The following is a 14,192-nucleotide window of genomic DNA, read 5'->3' as shown; positions in this document are numbered from 1 at the left end:
CAATAAAATGAACATTTTAAGGGGGACACTGCCCATGAAATTTTTGAGGAGTGCGTTTCACTGTCCCACCAGTTTGATGCCTTTCTTGAACATGGTGTTTCTACCTCCCTTCCTTCCGCTGCTTCCTTCAGCAGCAGCCTCTGCTTTTGGCTAGACCCACATCAGTGATGCATCTTCCAGTGGGAGCCAGCAGAGCTGAACTATCAGCAAAAACACTTTTTGAGCTCTGAGATCAGTTCCTTCCCAGGTTGTTGTGTCAGCTTCCCTACCTTCTGCCTGCCATTAATTTCACTGGACCCCCAGGTCAAACAACTGGCCAAAAATCTGGAAAACAGCTGACGGTCAGAGCAGCTCCTACTCAGCATGTCCTCTCAGAGGGCACGCTCCTGGCCTGGTCCTTTTGAGTGGCTGGACCTGCTTGACCCAATTTGTGGATTTTTGATCACTCCCCTGGGTCAGTGATTTTCCACTTGAGGTTATTGGTTTGACCCCCAAACCATGGGTCACTTGCGAGGTGTGATATGGCCCTGTGAACTCTGAACTCATCAGGAGCCAACAAAAACAGCGAGGGAGGGGAGAAGAATTTCATTAGGGCCTCCTCAGAGGTGGCAGTGTCTGCTGAATGAAAAGGCAGGGGTTGTTTTGCTTCTTGCAGAAACAAGCATAGCATCTACAAGGGGCTGCCAAGTAGAAAGTGTTTGGTTTGAGTTGTTATGGCAATTTCTTTAAGGATAAACAACAGCATATGCTTTTACACCATGAGCTATCAAGTGAAAATGGTGTTGCTTTAGAGGAGCCCAGCTCTTCTGGACAGGAACTACCCCCAGTGTCCTAGACTTACTCCTAATGGTGACAGCATTCCTACAGCCAGAGCTTGGTATCTGTAGGTGTTTCTTCTACCTTAAAAAGATTGACTTTCTGATGGTTAATTTGGCACACTTGGGGAAGGAAGGGCTGTTTTTTTCCTGTATTTTAAGACTTGTCAGATGGAGGTTCATGTCAGAGGTTCATGGAGACTCCTCAGGCTGGTTGGTTGCACTGTGAGCAGCTCTCTAAGAACAGACTTCACCGGGCATGGCCGGTAGGTGGGGAAGAATGAATCCTCAGGAGATAACTTGGCTTCACCATGCAGTGCTGGTCGTAAAAGGGAAGAAAAGTGTCATCGTTGTAGCATGTGTATCCGCATGCATAACACCCACTGGGATCACCAGGGGAAGTGAGCTGAAGAGTGTGGTGGCCACAAGGATTATCTTTCATTAAATTTCCCCCTGGTCATGCTGCCCAGGGGCAGCCTTTTGGGAAGTTAGAGGGTTTCCCAAGGTTTTATTCATGCAAGAGTTCTGGTAATCATTGCTTAGATCACTGCTTGTATTATTGCCAAGGCTGCTAAAAACCTGACATACCTTCTGTCTTCCTGGGGCTTTCCTGAAGGATCCATGTGAAGTGGATTCAAGCCACTTCCAGCAGATTCAATTCCCTCTGTGTACAACCTCTCCTCCCAGCTGCTAAGCCCTGACTCCTGGGGAAGACACTCGAGAGTGATACCATCTGTGGATGTTTCACCCTCAGAGAAGGGAAACTGGTGCTGAGACTGGACAGCTTGGCTATTTCTTTATTTTTTAAAGAAAGATTTTGCTTTTCCCATATGTTCCACTCTGCCATTTGTCTACATAACCAGAGATGGAATTAGCTGTAAGTGAACCAATGGTGGATTTAGTTTTGTAGCATAGGTAACAGCAATGAAGACCTCAAAGAACAAGCTCAAGCAGCTTGGGTACATGCCTCAGGTCTGGCACACTTGTGCTTTGATTGCTCAGGCTCATCCCCACTGCACAGTCCTAGGTCGAAGCTACCTAAATGCACTACCCTCTGCAGTCACAGCTTGTGTGGCAGCAGTGTCACACTGTCTCCTAGAACTGGACTGGCTGAGCTTTCCTGGATACAGATCTTTTGGCTGGATAGCGAAACACATCCCCCTCTTTTCCTGCAACATCCAGGCCTCTCGTGGGAGTTGAGGGATAAATTGTGTGCTGAAGGCTTAGTAGATGATGCTGGTGCCTCAGTCCTCTTCACAACAGTCATTTTGGTACCAATTAATCTTGAATTTGTTATTCTAAAGTAATTCAATTTTGCAGTTAGAGCTGTGTCCAAAAGCTACCTGGCTCTTCAGTGAATTCTGGATCAGGTTCCAAGCTCAGTCCCTTTTTAATGTAATCCACGAGAATGTGGTTGATTATAGCTGCCGATGAGAACATCTTATAAAATCTAATATACAGGATTTTGAGCATTATTGTTATATTAAAAGGTGATGGGTATAGGTTTAACATTTGTTCCTGTTGGTTTGCTGCTTGACACAAAGCAGGTCCTACCGTCGCAGAAGCCTTTTATGACTGGAAGTGCATTTTTGCGCACAGAGGAATTAAAAGCTGAGTGTGAGTGGACTGACTAGTGAACAAGTCTTTGTATAGAAAGACATGGAGAAACTCTTTGGCCTGCTGTGGAAATTGGGCTTTGTTGCAAGGCCTAGGTGTGAGCGGAGACAGCAGTTGTCTCAATACATACAGTTTAAGAGTTCTTTTAGTATCTCAGAGGGTGGCTTCAGGCCCTTCAGCACTTTGTCTGGACTGTCTCACCAGGTTGTGGGGGGGGGGGCAGGGAAAGCCAGGAGTGCCTGTCTTTTATAATGTTCTGTTTTCAAAGCAAAAAGTCTCTAGGGAGCATAGGGTCCTAAAAGTCCAGGGCCTGGAATTCTTCCTTTTGCTCTTTCCATTTTAAACAGGAAACATTTGCACTAAGTTATTCCAGGGGGAGAATTGTAGGTTCATTTCAAGGCAGATAATGTTTGTTCATTGCCTATGTCCATGATTTACCCCATGGGCTTAAACGAGTGCAGCAGAAAACCACATGTTTTGTTTTACTTCATGCAAAACAAGTTCCAGTGGAGTCTGGGAGCCCAGATTAAGAAGGGGGGAGCGTGCTTGTAAAATCTTTGTGTGAACAAAAAGAGGCATTAACAAATTGTGAACACCTGATCTGCTGTACCAGAATGACTTTTTAAAATAAATCTATGCAAAGAATATTTAAATAGTTGATGAGTTCAGGCCCAAAGCCACAGAGCAGGTGTAATTGATTTATACTTTCAGCCCCTGTTTTGGGTCAAAACCCTGCCGTCTTCCTTCAGCTCTCACTTGGAGAGAAGCTTCCTCTGCAGTCAATGAGAGGTTTTGCCCAAAGTGCAAAGACATTTGCAATCAGACTGGCAAAAACTCCTAATTGAGTTGAACTTTTGGGGATGCTCTGGTGACATGTCTGTGAGAACAATTATTTTTGCCATTTCAAAAGTATCACAAGTTAAGCTGTACTAGGAAAAAATATCAATGCTTCATTAGTGCAAATCATGGAATTAAGATGCAAAAAGCTACATAGAGGGCTCCATGGCACATCCTCAGGGATGACGTGTTCACATGTTGCTTTTCACGTGAAGTAGAGCTTGTCAGATCCATACTGATGCAGACAAGTTACAGTGCTGTTGTAATATCAGGCCTTCTAGATCACAGGAGATTTTTTGAAACCCCACTGGCAGCTCGCCCATTAAACACAGGTACTGTAGCCTGACATCTCTAGTGTTTCTTCCAGGAGTTCCAGTTTTTCCAACTATGGTGTTTGGAAAGTTTTACAGTCTGACATGTTAGGAGAAAAAATAGTGGGAAATGGCTTGGAAAGCGTGAATATTTGTGCATGTAAAGCTTATGGGATTTGCAGACTTGCAGACCCAACTCATCTGTTTATCCTCAGGCTAGATAAGATTCAGTCAAACATGCATTGTTTAAAGGAGCTTTGTTTCCATTATAGCAAATGGATCACAGGAGGCTGACTTTTGGAGCTGAAGGGCTCCAGTGCTCCCCCATTGTAAAAGGGCTGTGATGTGCGCTGGACCTTTCCTCCAGCGTCCTGGGTGTTACAGACTTCTGTAGCGAGCAGGTGGGAGGCTTGTTATCCTTCAAAAGTTCTTTTGATTCATCTGGACCTGTCATGCTTGAGGTGGCATTTCCTTTCCCAAAGTAAACATAGATTGTGAGTACAATAATGTGTTGCTGGGCTAGTAGACTGCCTTTTTATGTGCTTTATTGTGTTTTTCCTTCTCAGGCGCGGACCTGCAGAGCCACTGGAATATTTAACAGGGCCACGAGTAATATACAAGGAGAGAGATCTTCCCTACTACCAAGGGGGACAGCCTGTTGTCCACCCCTCTAAGGGGAACTACATCCGTGCACCGGACACAAGAGTGGCAGAATTGAGGTACCCCCAGTACTACCCAGCCCAGCCTGTCACAAACCAGCATAAAGGACCCCTCCGGCAGGACGTGCCTCCTTCCCCTCCTCAGTCCCACCGAGCACCAGCTTATAATGAAATTGTCCGACACCGTGGGACCAGTCCAGACCAGTACCAGTACAGGCAACAGGATCCCAGGCAGAAGAACCCCATGACTGCAGCTGTATAGCCATGCACTGGACTTGCAGGCACAGCCCAGGAAGAATCCCGTCGGACGTCATCCTCGTAGAGTTGTTCCCAAGCGTAGCTGCCTGTAAGAGTGGCACATGAGACCTGGAGTCGTTCTTACTGAGCTGGGCTCAGCGTAGGTGCTTCCTAACAGGCAAAGCCACGTGAGGTACGATGTGTTTTGAGTATGTGAGGTACCAGACAGTTGAGTATTTTTTAATTCTTTTTAAAAGTAGAAAGTGGCTGCTGGAACACTTAATACACCTCAGGGCTATTTACCGAATCCAGTTACACCTATACAGTACGTCTGTATAAGGGCAGTGGTGTCACCAGAGTTTACTTCAGAGTGCTGTAATAGAGCCTTTAAGTGAGAACACAGCATGCAGTACGGACTTCGTGCAGAGGTGGGGATCTTGTGTAATCCAGTGTGTGATCATGAGTTGACAAGGGACTGCCACAGAGGTAGCAGCCGCGTTCCAGTCATGTTCAGACCAGCAGCTCTGTGCTTTAAGGATGCTGCAGTTCCAGATTTGTAATCTGGCCTCTGTCTTCCTCTTTGTGTTTGGTGGTGGCAGCAATCTTGTAGCCTTCATTTTTTGAAGTTTGTGTAGCAAGATTCTCCACTTATTGCACCTGCTGCATTTGGAGTAAAGCGAAAAGCTTTATCTGCCATGCAGCCAGCCACCTGAGAAGTGTGTGTCTGTAGATGTGCGTGTGTGTGCTTGTGAGCATTTCATAGTTATATAGTGTGCACTCTTTAAGTGTAAATCCCGGAGATCAGATCCTCAGCTGCTGTCAGAAGGTGTTGCTCCTGAGGTTTCAGTGGAGCTGGCCTATAAGAAGTGACTGAGGAGGTGACCGCAGGCATGGACTCCGTAATTCATATTAAGTTACTGTATCAGGTGCCGCCTTGGCTCTGGCAGGGCAGCCCCTTCCCAGCCCGCTCTGGCCAGGGTTGCAGCGAAGTGCCTGCCAGCAGCGTGCCTGGCCCTCACAAGCCAGCCACTGTGTGAAGGCACCCGCCAGCGCAGAGCCCACTGCCAGGCTATGCCAAGTGCCAAACTACTCAAGTTCTTGCAGCCAGGGGCCATCAGGCCAGTGGGAAAAGGGGCTTTTCACAGCAAGTGGAGAGAGAAGACAAGGAAAGCAACAGAGAGGGCTTCAAGACCCTGGGGCCTAGGAGGAAGAGGAAAGAATAGCTGTTTGTAGCAAGTTATTTGCAGCAGTGCATAGGAAGAGAAAAGGTGTGGGTGAGGAGAGAGGCCAGCAGCACAGCAGAGCCGTGGGGGGACAGGGCAGTGGGGTACGTGTCTGGCTCTTTGCCCCACACAGCCTGAGCTTGCTCTGCAGCTGGCCAGCCTGGGAGGTCAGGAATGCATGTCCCCAGTCACGGGGACCTGTGCTACCCAGTCCAACAGGGCTGTGGGTGCTCAGAGATTTGCCTCAAGGATTTTGTCACAGGGAAACCATACAGTCTTGCCACCTAGAAATACATTTTGTGAAGTTTCAAAGTGTCCTTAATTCCTCAACTTCAGCCTTTTGGGAGTGCTATTAAACCATTTGGGCTCCTCTCCTCATCAGGGAGAGACTGTGACCTGGCCTAGGATTAAGCACAAGGATTTCTTTGATGTCTTTTTGACACCTTTGGTATGCAACAGATTAAATCACATGGGTCACTTCCCAGGTATTAAATATCACCAGGAAGGTTTGTCCTGCTAGGAGCATGTCTCTTTACTAGATATCCCTGGGAAAAGGCCTTGTTAGAGTAAGAGGTCCGTAAGGCACAGGGCAGGGTGGGCTTGTGCAATGCTGCTTTCCAGGGGCCACTGCCAGTAGGTAATGGCCTTGATGAGAAGCAGCGTTTAATCCCAGCCAACGTTTCTTCTGTGCTGCTAATGCTGGTGAGAGATTGGCATAACCCTGAGGCACAGGGAGCACTTGCAGCTGCCCGGCTGGCTGGCAGACTCTAGCATTTGCATTCACACCAATCTCTACCTACCAGACAGGCTGGGAAGCAGAGGAGAGGAGACAGCTTTGGGGTGGTGGAGGAACATCTCTGTGATTCAGATACAGGGCTAGACTCCCTGGGGCAGGGGCAGGCACAACTCTAAATCCAGTCAGGAGGAAGCATTGGTGGGAGGGAGAGGAATGCAACCGATCATGAAGCAACAGTGTTCGGTTCTTGTTCCATTTCTTTCTGCCCTCTTCCCTAGTAATGTAGGAGGGAAAAACCTCTGGAGGGAGGGTTGGATGTAAAGCTGGATGTCTCTTGGTACCCTCCATAAATAAGGCACATTCCCCAAGGAAACTCTGCCTGTCATGTACGTGCTGTACACAGCCTTGTACTTCTCTCAAAGAGTTTTAGATGCTGTAGGATACTCAGCCAGGACTTGGCAGCCACAGGGTAGCTGCTGGTGTTATGAAGGCCCGCTGAAAGTGAAGCGAAAACAAATTAAAATACTTTCCTTTCCCTCCTTGAAATATAACCCCTGATACATTTGATCCAGCTGTAAAGAAACTAATATGTTTGCGACAGTGGCTTTATCAAGCCAGGCCACAATTAAAACCAGCTCTGAATATAAGCTACTGCCTTTATAAATCACTCTCAACTATGGCGTCACAGCACAGGGAACAGAACTTATTTACAGTATTTCAAGAGCCAGGGCCAAATAAAATCTGGATGGAAACAGCTCTGCGTTATTTATAGCCTTTGAAGGACCTGCGCAATTGTCTCCCCGTAACCTGAATCTCTCCTTAAGAGCTCCCCTTGACTGCATCGGCTCCACTTGGTTGAGGCGGACAGATCAAACAAACACCTTCTGAGCTGTTAATCTTACCCAACAGGTTATTAAATTATGCTTCTGCTGTTAGATCAGTACAGAGCTGCTTCTTCAAAAAAAAAAAAAAAAAGTGCTGCAAGTATAATATATGGATGCATCCTACAGATGAGGAGCTAAGGAGGAAGAACAGTCTGACCTAGCTGGGGGAACAAGACCAAAAAGTATTACAGAGCATCTCATCAATCTCTGGTGCCATTGTTCTGGGAGAAAATTGCCATTTGCTGGTTTAATATCTGGTAGAGGTACGGTATGTTCAAAAGTATAATGTGTAACTACAGTATATATAGTCAGCTTCTCTGCAGTGTAAAATGTATGATTTTAGCACCATATTGTGGAAAAATATGTACCGTGCAGAATTCACGAGGTGCTACAACTGACGGTTGAAAATACACACTTGCAAAATCCAAAAGAGCCGTTAAGTAACAAGTTGTTCTTTTCCCCATATGTCCATATGTTTGGGAAAATTATGAGTCTGAAATGCTCTTGACACGTAATTGCCTCACACTCCCTCATCCAAAATGTGCCAGTCCAGCAGTAAAGTTACTGACGTAGCGGGCGTGAAGGGAGAGTTTGGGTTTGCCACAGGAGCAGCGTGCCATAAGTGTGCATGTGAACAGGAGTCAAGACAAGGGGGAAAGAGGCCCACTCTCACGTGAAGCTGAAAGCTTTGATTTCCTGAGCTGGTGGCGTGCAGCCTGCATTTCTGGCTCTGGCGTGGGGCCAGCCAGGCCCAGCAGTTGAAAGATTAAGAGATAGAAAAAGAGCCTGTGGATTTTCTGAGTGACCACCCACTAGTGAGCCACGATCTTGGCCTGCAAGCAGACATTACCACTGTGATATATTATGATGCAGAAGTCTCTAGGCACCCCTCGAATGCATAAAGAAATATCAATTGCCCTTTGTGGAAAAAAAAAAGAGGGAACTAAGCATTAAAAAAAAAAAAAGGCTCCTGCCTTGAAAAAGTGCATGCAGCCCTAAATTCCAATTCACTCCAGCTTCCTGATCTAGAAATAGCTTCACATGCTGCCTAATTTTTTTACAGATGAATTGTGCTACCTCCTCCTCCCAGCCATCACAGATGTGTTTATTCAGAGAGTTAGTGCTGTGAGTGAATCCTACCGACTGCTCTGCCAGGGTCGCATCCAGACACTCTGCTCTGAGCAGGGGCTGCTTTGCACTTCTGAAAGGCCCTACACCTGTGCTCTCCGTCACAGTTCTGCAGAGTCTCTAAGCCTTCCGTGCAAAATCGGAAGCACTATTCGCTATCTCTGCATAGAAGAGAAGGCTTTATAAGACGCTATTCTGTTATTGTGGGGGAGAGGTGTTTGTGATCCTGACAATACCTGTGTGTTTAAGCAAAACTGATTTTAAAATCATGTGTGATTGTTTTTGGGGAGAAATTCAACAAAAAATTTGAGAGGTTTTTTTCTAGTACATCAGAGATTTCGATCTTTTGTTATATATGGCTATATAAATTTTACCTGTTTTATTTTGCATTAAAATAAAGGCTTTAAGACTATATATGATTATGTATTTGTATGTAGAATCTTTCTCTTCTTTGTATCTACAAAGTTATCCTCACCCCTGGATGTGATTTGATATTAGAAGATCATGTGTGATCAGGCCGGATCAGAATTGGTAAGGTGAATTTTTAAAAAAGAAAAATGAACCACAACAGCTATGCACTGCCCTGTAGAAAAAAACAATCACAGGGCTTAACTTGATTCCCTCTCAAATCCGCACTGTATTCAGTTGTAGAGCCGGAGTCCTGATTTCATAGCCCTGATTGAAAGGAGAAGCAAGAGAGAAGTCCCTTGCCATCTTGGCAAATTTCAGCTTAGGCAACTGCATGTTCGTTGCTGAAGTTCCCCAGAGTTTCATCTCAACATCGAGCTCTTCTCTTGCTGTTGGTAACAATCAAGGTGTTCTACAGCCATGTAGCAGGTACCAGGTCCAACCAGCTGAGGCTGTATTTCAGTGAGATGGCTGCAGCACTATCTTGCCAGAGATTTAGGACTCCTTAAAAGTTTTACACAGGTACGTAAATTCAGGTATGTGGGTCATTTCACTGAAGCTGGTGACACTACTTTTCATACTCCAGATTATGCGCAAGCATAAATCTTTGCAGGATCAGAGCTATGGGTTGCAGAGCACACTGAGATTCAGGCAAGAGTGTTATGTTAGATAAGTAATTTTCAAAATAGCAGATATTTAAGTGAAAAGTCACTAGAACAGGGAGAAGGAGAATGTAGCCTTTCTGAGATGAAAATTTTGTTTTACTACAAAGAAAAAGGAAAGAGTAGAGAACAAAACAGAAGGACAGAAAAGTGCAGAAGGTTTACAACACAAGATACAGCAGAAATTGCAGTAATGGTTCAGTAAAAATAAATCTGTACTGCATTCCAAAACATGTTGAATGCAGATCTTGGTATTTATGGCCAAGACAGTTCATGGGCAACTCTGAGTCAATTTTAGCATGTATTAAATTATCATTCACATACATGCCAATTTTAGAAGTTATCAGATCATAACTTCCACTTACAGCTAAAATGGACAAATAAAACACTGATACCTTAGTTTCTTCTGCTGAAGTTGTACACAGAGTGGCAAAAGACAAACTAGGAGTGTATTAAAAGCTAGAAATTCAGTGAACACAGTTTCAGAAGGTGCTGCTTCTGCCTTGGCGGTGGTCTCCCATGGTTTCCCCATGGCAGCACTCACCTCCCTGGGACCTGGGCTCAAGTTAAGATCTGTTTTGCAGTCACTGATGTGTCTGCATAAAGTAGTATACGGAGCCATTTGACTGTTAATTAGTTTTAACGAACCAGACTACACCTTCATGAGATGTGTATTCTGCTGTAAGCAGCGTGGGATGTAGTGCCTTTCCCCACGAAGGCTCTTGAAGCTGGGTTACTCACCCCAGCAGCAATGCAGTGACCTGCTGCAATGTGGCAGCAGTCAAGCACTACCCAGGGGCAGAGCATAGCAGCCTCCCGGGGGTGAGGACCATGGCAGCTGTGCTACTTGGAGGCTTTCAGGAAGTGAAATGTCATTATCAAGATTGGAGTGGAGCTGGGCTGCTTCTGCAGCCTCCCAGAAGGCATTCAGGGCTTTTAATAAGCCCCAGAGGCCTCTGGCTCAAAGGCTCTGGAGGCCTCCTGAGGAGGTTTCTCAGGCTCACTGCACTTGGTGCACTCGTCCCCGCAGACAAAGTGCGGAGGCGCTGAGGCATGGCTTGGGAAAGTGTGGAAACAAATGAGGCTGAGAAGGGATCCTGCTTCCCAAGCACAGGATCTGCCGCTGGTTTTCCCCATGGGTTGGAAGGGAGTGCCTGTTACAGGCAACTGGAGAGACAGGATTGCTCTGGGAATTGGGAAGGAGACACAAGGGGGGAGAGTGGGAAATGACAGGGAGAGGCAACTGGAACAAAGGAAAAGGGATAAGAAAATAGGTTGGGAAGGGGAAGGTGGGGGTGGTGTCAGACCTGAACAGGAAATACATGGTGGAGAGAAGAGGGGATTGTCCCCGATGTGTAAAGTTCGCACACCAACAAGGAAGGTGGCACCTTCTGATGCACTGATCGCTTCTCCCCAATTTCCATTTTGCATCCCAGGCTTGTGACACCCCTCCGCTGAGCCCAGAGTCAGGACCTGTTTGCAGCACAAAGCAACCTGTGTGTGAAGGAGGAGGCAGAAGGGCAAGTAGGAACTGTGAGGAAACCCATCAACCAGCATGGGGGAGAGAGAGACACCCCTCACCCATCACTGCCCCCTCCCCTAGATCACATCTTGCCATCCAGATCTCACGGCCTGCTCCTTACATGCCACCCTTCACCTCGCTGGGTGCTACTAACACCACAAAGTCCCCTTCCCTAACTGCCTCTTTCATCCCGGATTCCCCCTGATCTCTGACATCCCCGAAGCCACATTGACCTTCAAACACAACTTTTGCCTTCACTGCTGAGAAGCCTTGAGCCATCTGTGAGTGTAGGTAACCAACACCGAGAGTTTTACTGGCACCTGAAAGCGATACGAGTCAAAGCATGCAGCCCCCAGGGCCAGCGTTCCCACATAGTGCGGCTGGGGCTGTGCCATCATTACAGACAGGGACAAGTTGCAGTCATTTTTTAATCAGTTGCTTTGTGGGTATAGATTGCAAGAAAGACACAGATTTTATCTCCGCTGTCTTTTTGCTTGTCTTGAACAAGCCTTTGACATGCGCAAAAGCTGTTTTATTGCTGGCCTGGCACAAAAATCCTGAACTGGTTTCAGGGGCCAAAAAGGTGATTATAGTCTTTAAAACAGAATTAATTCTCAAACCGTTCCCAAAATATGCCTGACAAACTAACCCAAGCCAGACGAGTTGGCTGTGCTTATGGCAAAAAAACCTCAGTGCAGAGGAAACAGCCCTGCTTCGCTTTTCCAGAAGAATATCTGCATCTGAAAGAAAATAATTTATTGGGAAATATGTACAGTAGAGTAAAATTGCAAAATAAGACATTCAGTGAAGATTCTATATAAAACCGTGCCCTTTGCCTCCAGCAGGTAATGAATAAAAATGATATAAAGAAGCAATGAACATTCAATGTTTTATATTTAAAATACATTTTGTGAGGAAAACAATGTGGCATAGAAACAGGACTGAAAGGTTCTCCAAGATAATGCCAGAAGCTGCAAGATGTTAGCAGCATTGTCGCATAAGTTTCAAGGTGTAGGTTTTTAATTTTCTCTTATGAATCATAGAAGCAGTCGTGAAAACTGTCATTAAAATTCATTACAAGGAAAGTAAACTTACATTAAAACCTACCCCATTCTTCTCTGAATTCTGGTACTGGTTAGGAAGCAGTGTCTGCTTCTCTGCCAAAACCTTACCTACGCAATGTGATTTAATCTCTAGGCTCTGTTAAATTGGAGTTTTCATACATCACATCCTTCAATCCAGAGTACAAAAAAAAAAAAAAGGTAAAATGCTTCAGCCTAGATTTTCAAACCAGCAAGCTACAATTTTAAGAGGCTTCATCTGCCATAATTTTTCTAGGAATGGAAAGAGAATAAAAAATAGAGCAAATATGAAGAAATTATTTTATAAGTAAATAGAAGTAAATAAACCAGCCCCCCCCCCTTCCTCCTTCCTTCCCTCTTCCCTTCCTCCCAGGTGTATATATATGCACATACATACATGCATATATACTTAGGTATTGCTGCTTTTGATCTAAAAGCCAGTTTACTTTTCCAACTTCTTTCTAGCCATTCCCTCTCTCCAAAGGAGAGTCAGTAGTTACAGCGATGTATGCACATGAGAAGAGTGGCAAAAACGGTGACCTCCTAATTTGTGAGTGGATGCATGTACCGAACAACCAGGACTGAGCCACACACAGCAAACCGAGGAGGAAGTTTTCAGACAGAGCAGCATTTCCACACACTATGCATCGCTCCAACACCTGCATCTCTGTAAGTGACAATTTGCAGAGGTGGACTGTGTTTGCAGGGAGGTTCCTAGCCTGGCTGTGGAAGGGATTTGCCAGGGTTGCTGCAGTGGGTGAGCACTCCCAGACAGACACAGGGGCCATGGCACAGCGGCAGTGCGCTCACTGGCCCAGCCAGGCTGGGAGGGGCAGGTGCCATGTCTAGGGAGATTGAAACCAGAGCATAAATTGGAGTATTCATGAGGCTGGTCTAAGATTATGTTAAGCAGCCTGACAGCCTGCTGGTTATTTCAGCAAGCAGAGGAAATCATAGGCGCTCTTAGCATGTCCAGTTGCCAGCTCTGCATTCAGATTTGGCCAAATCAATCACAACTAATTCAGTTATGGGAGTGTTAGGTGCAAGAAGAGTGTTTCTGAGTCTGTTCACAGAGGCACGTGCACACATCCTCTTTACCATGGAGAATGTCTTTCCTTGCTTCCCTCCTTCCTTGTTCCTCTCTCCATTCTGTTGGAAGTAAGCCCTCCAGGCCAGTCATTTTTCTTTATATAACAAGAGACAGTGAGGCCTCAGTCCAATGTGCATTTAACGCAGTCGTGCTGCCAGTTGCCCCCTCCTGCCCCATGCCTCCCTCCTAGCACTTGGTCCCACCTCATACCCCATGCCCTTTCTCCTTCTCCAACTGTAGAGATTTTCATTGCTGTGAGAGGACAAAGGTAACTGAGCTGCTATTGAAAAAAAAAAGACTGACTTGTTTTTCCTTTGCTGGGCTGTTTTTGACATAGATCATTTCCCAACCCACTCCCCTAAATTGCTTTGATGGCACAACAGAGCGGATAGAGTGGTGATGGGAACAAGGCTGGGGGGTGAGGATGGGTCGGAGAGTGGTTAGACTGCCGTTGCTACAAAACAGAAAAGAAAAAGAAAAGCAAGAATGCTAAATCACAGCCAAAACGCAATGTATTTAGGGGCTTGGATTTGAAAAGCCACGCACCATCTTCTGCAATGGTTACATTCCTCTGCACGTTTACTTCTGGCCAAGTTTCCTGAGCGCAAAGGCAGCATTCACCAAGTTTGAATTCCTGAGGCTCTTGCCTGTGGATTTTTTTCTGTGTTTAGCATTAGGAAGAGAGAGGAAATTGTGAGACTTCACTTAGGTTGTGGCTTTTCCTCTTCCTGGGATGACTTATGCATGGAGGCACCAGGGAGCCCTGGGACCCCTCTTCCCCTTGAAGACTGAGGGTAATGCACACGTTGCCTCAGTGGCCTGGGAACACGGGGCATTGGGGGAGACAGTGTAGTCGTGGGCCCAGATGTGCAGGGCACACTGAGGTTCCCACCTACTTGGGCTTCCTCAGCTCAGGATGGCCGCTGCCCAAAGATTCCTGCTTGAGGGGGTGACCAGAGCAGCAGGTCCCAAAGCATGGCC

At 46.1% G+C, this 14,192-nt stretch overlaps 1 protein-coding gene across 2 annotated transcripts in view; it reads left to right on the top strand.

Annotated features, from left to right (window-relative positions):
* The window catches only part of PARD3B (par-3 family cell polarity regulator beta), a 431,714-nt gene extending 422,853 nt beyond the window's left edge, over positions 1-8,861 (top strand). For both annotated transcript variants that reach the window (XM_074872992.1, XM_074872991.1), the window contains exon 23: positions 4,147-8,861. In XM_074872992.1, the coding sequence (XP_074729093.1) occupies positions 4,147-4,501 (355 nt within the window). In that variant the 3' untranslated portion in view covers positions 4,502-8,861. The remainder of the gene's footprint in view (positions 1-4,146) is intronic.
* Positions 8,862-14,192: the final 5,331 nt, after the last annotated feature.

This window comes from Strix uralensis, chromosome 6, assembly GCF_047716275.1.
Source record: "Strix uralensis isolate ZFMK-TIS-50842 chromosome 6, bStrUra1, whole genome shotgun sequence".
Classification (NCBI taxonomy): domain Eukaryota; kingdom Metazoa; phylum Chordata; class Aves; order Strigiformes; family Strigidae; genus Strix; species Strix uralensis.
Note: the sequence above shows the minus strand (reverse complement) of the source record. Positions and strands in the feature narration are given on the sequence as shown.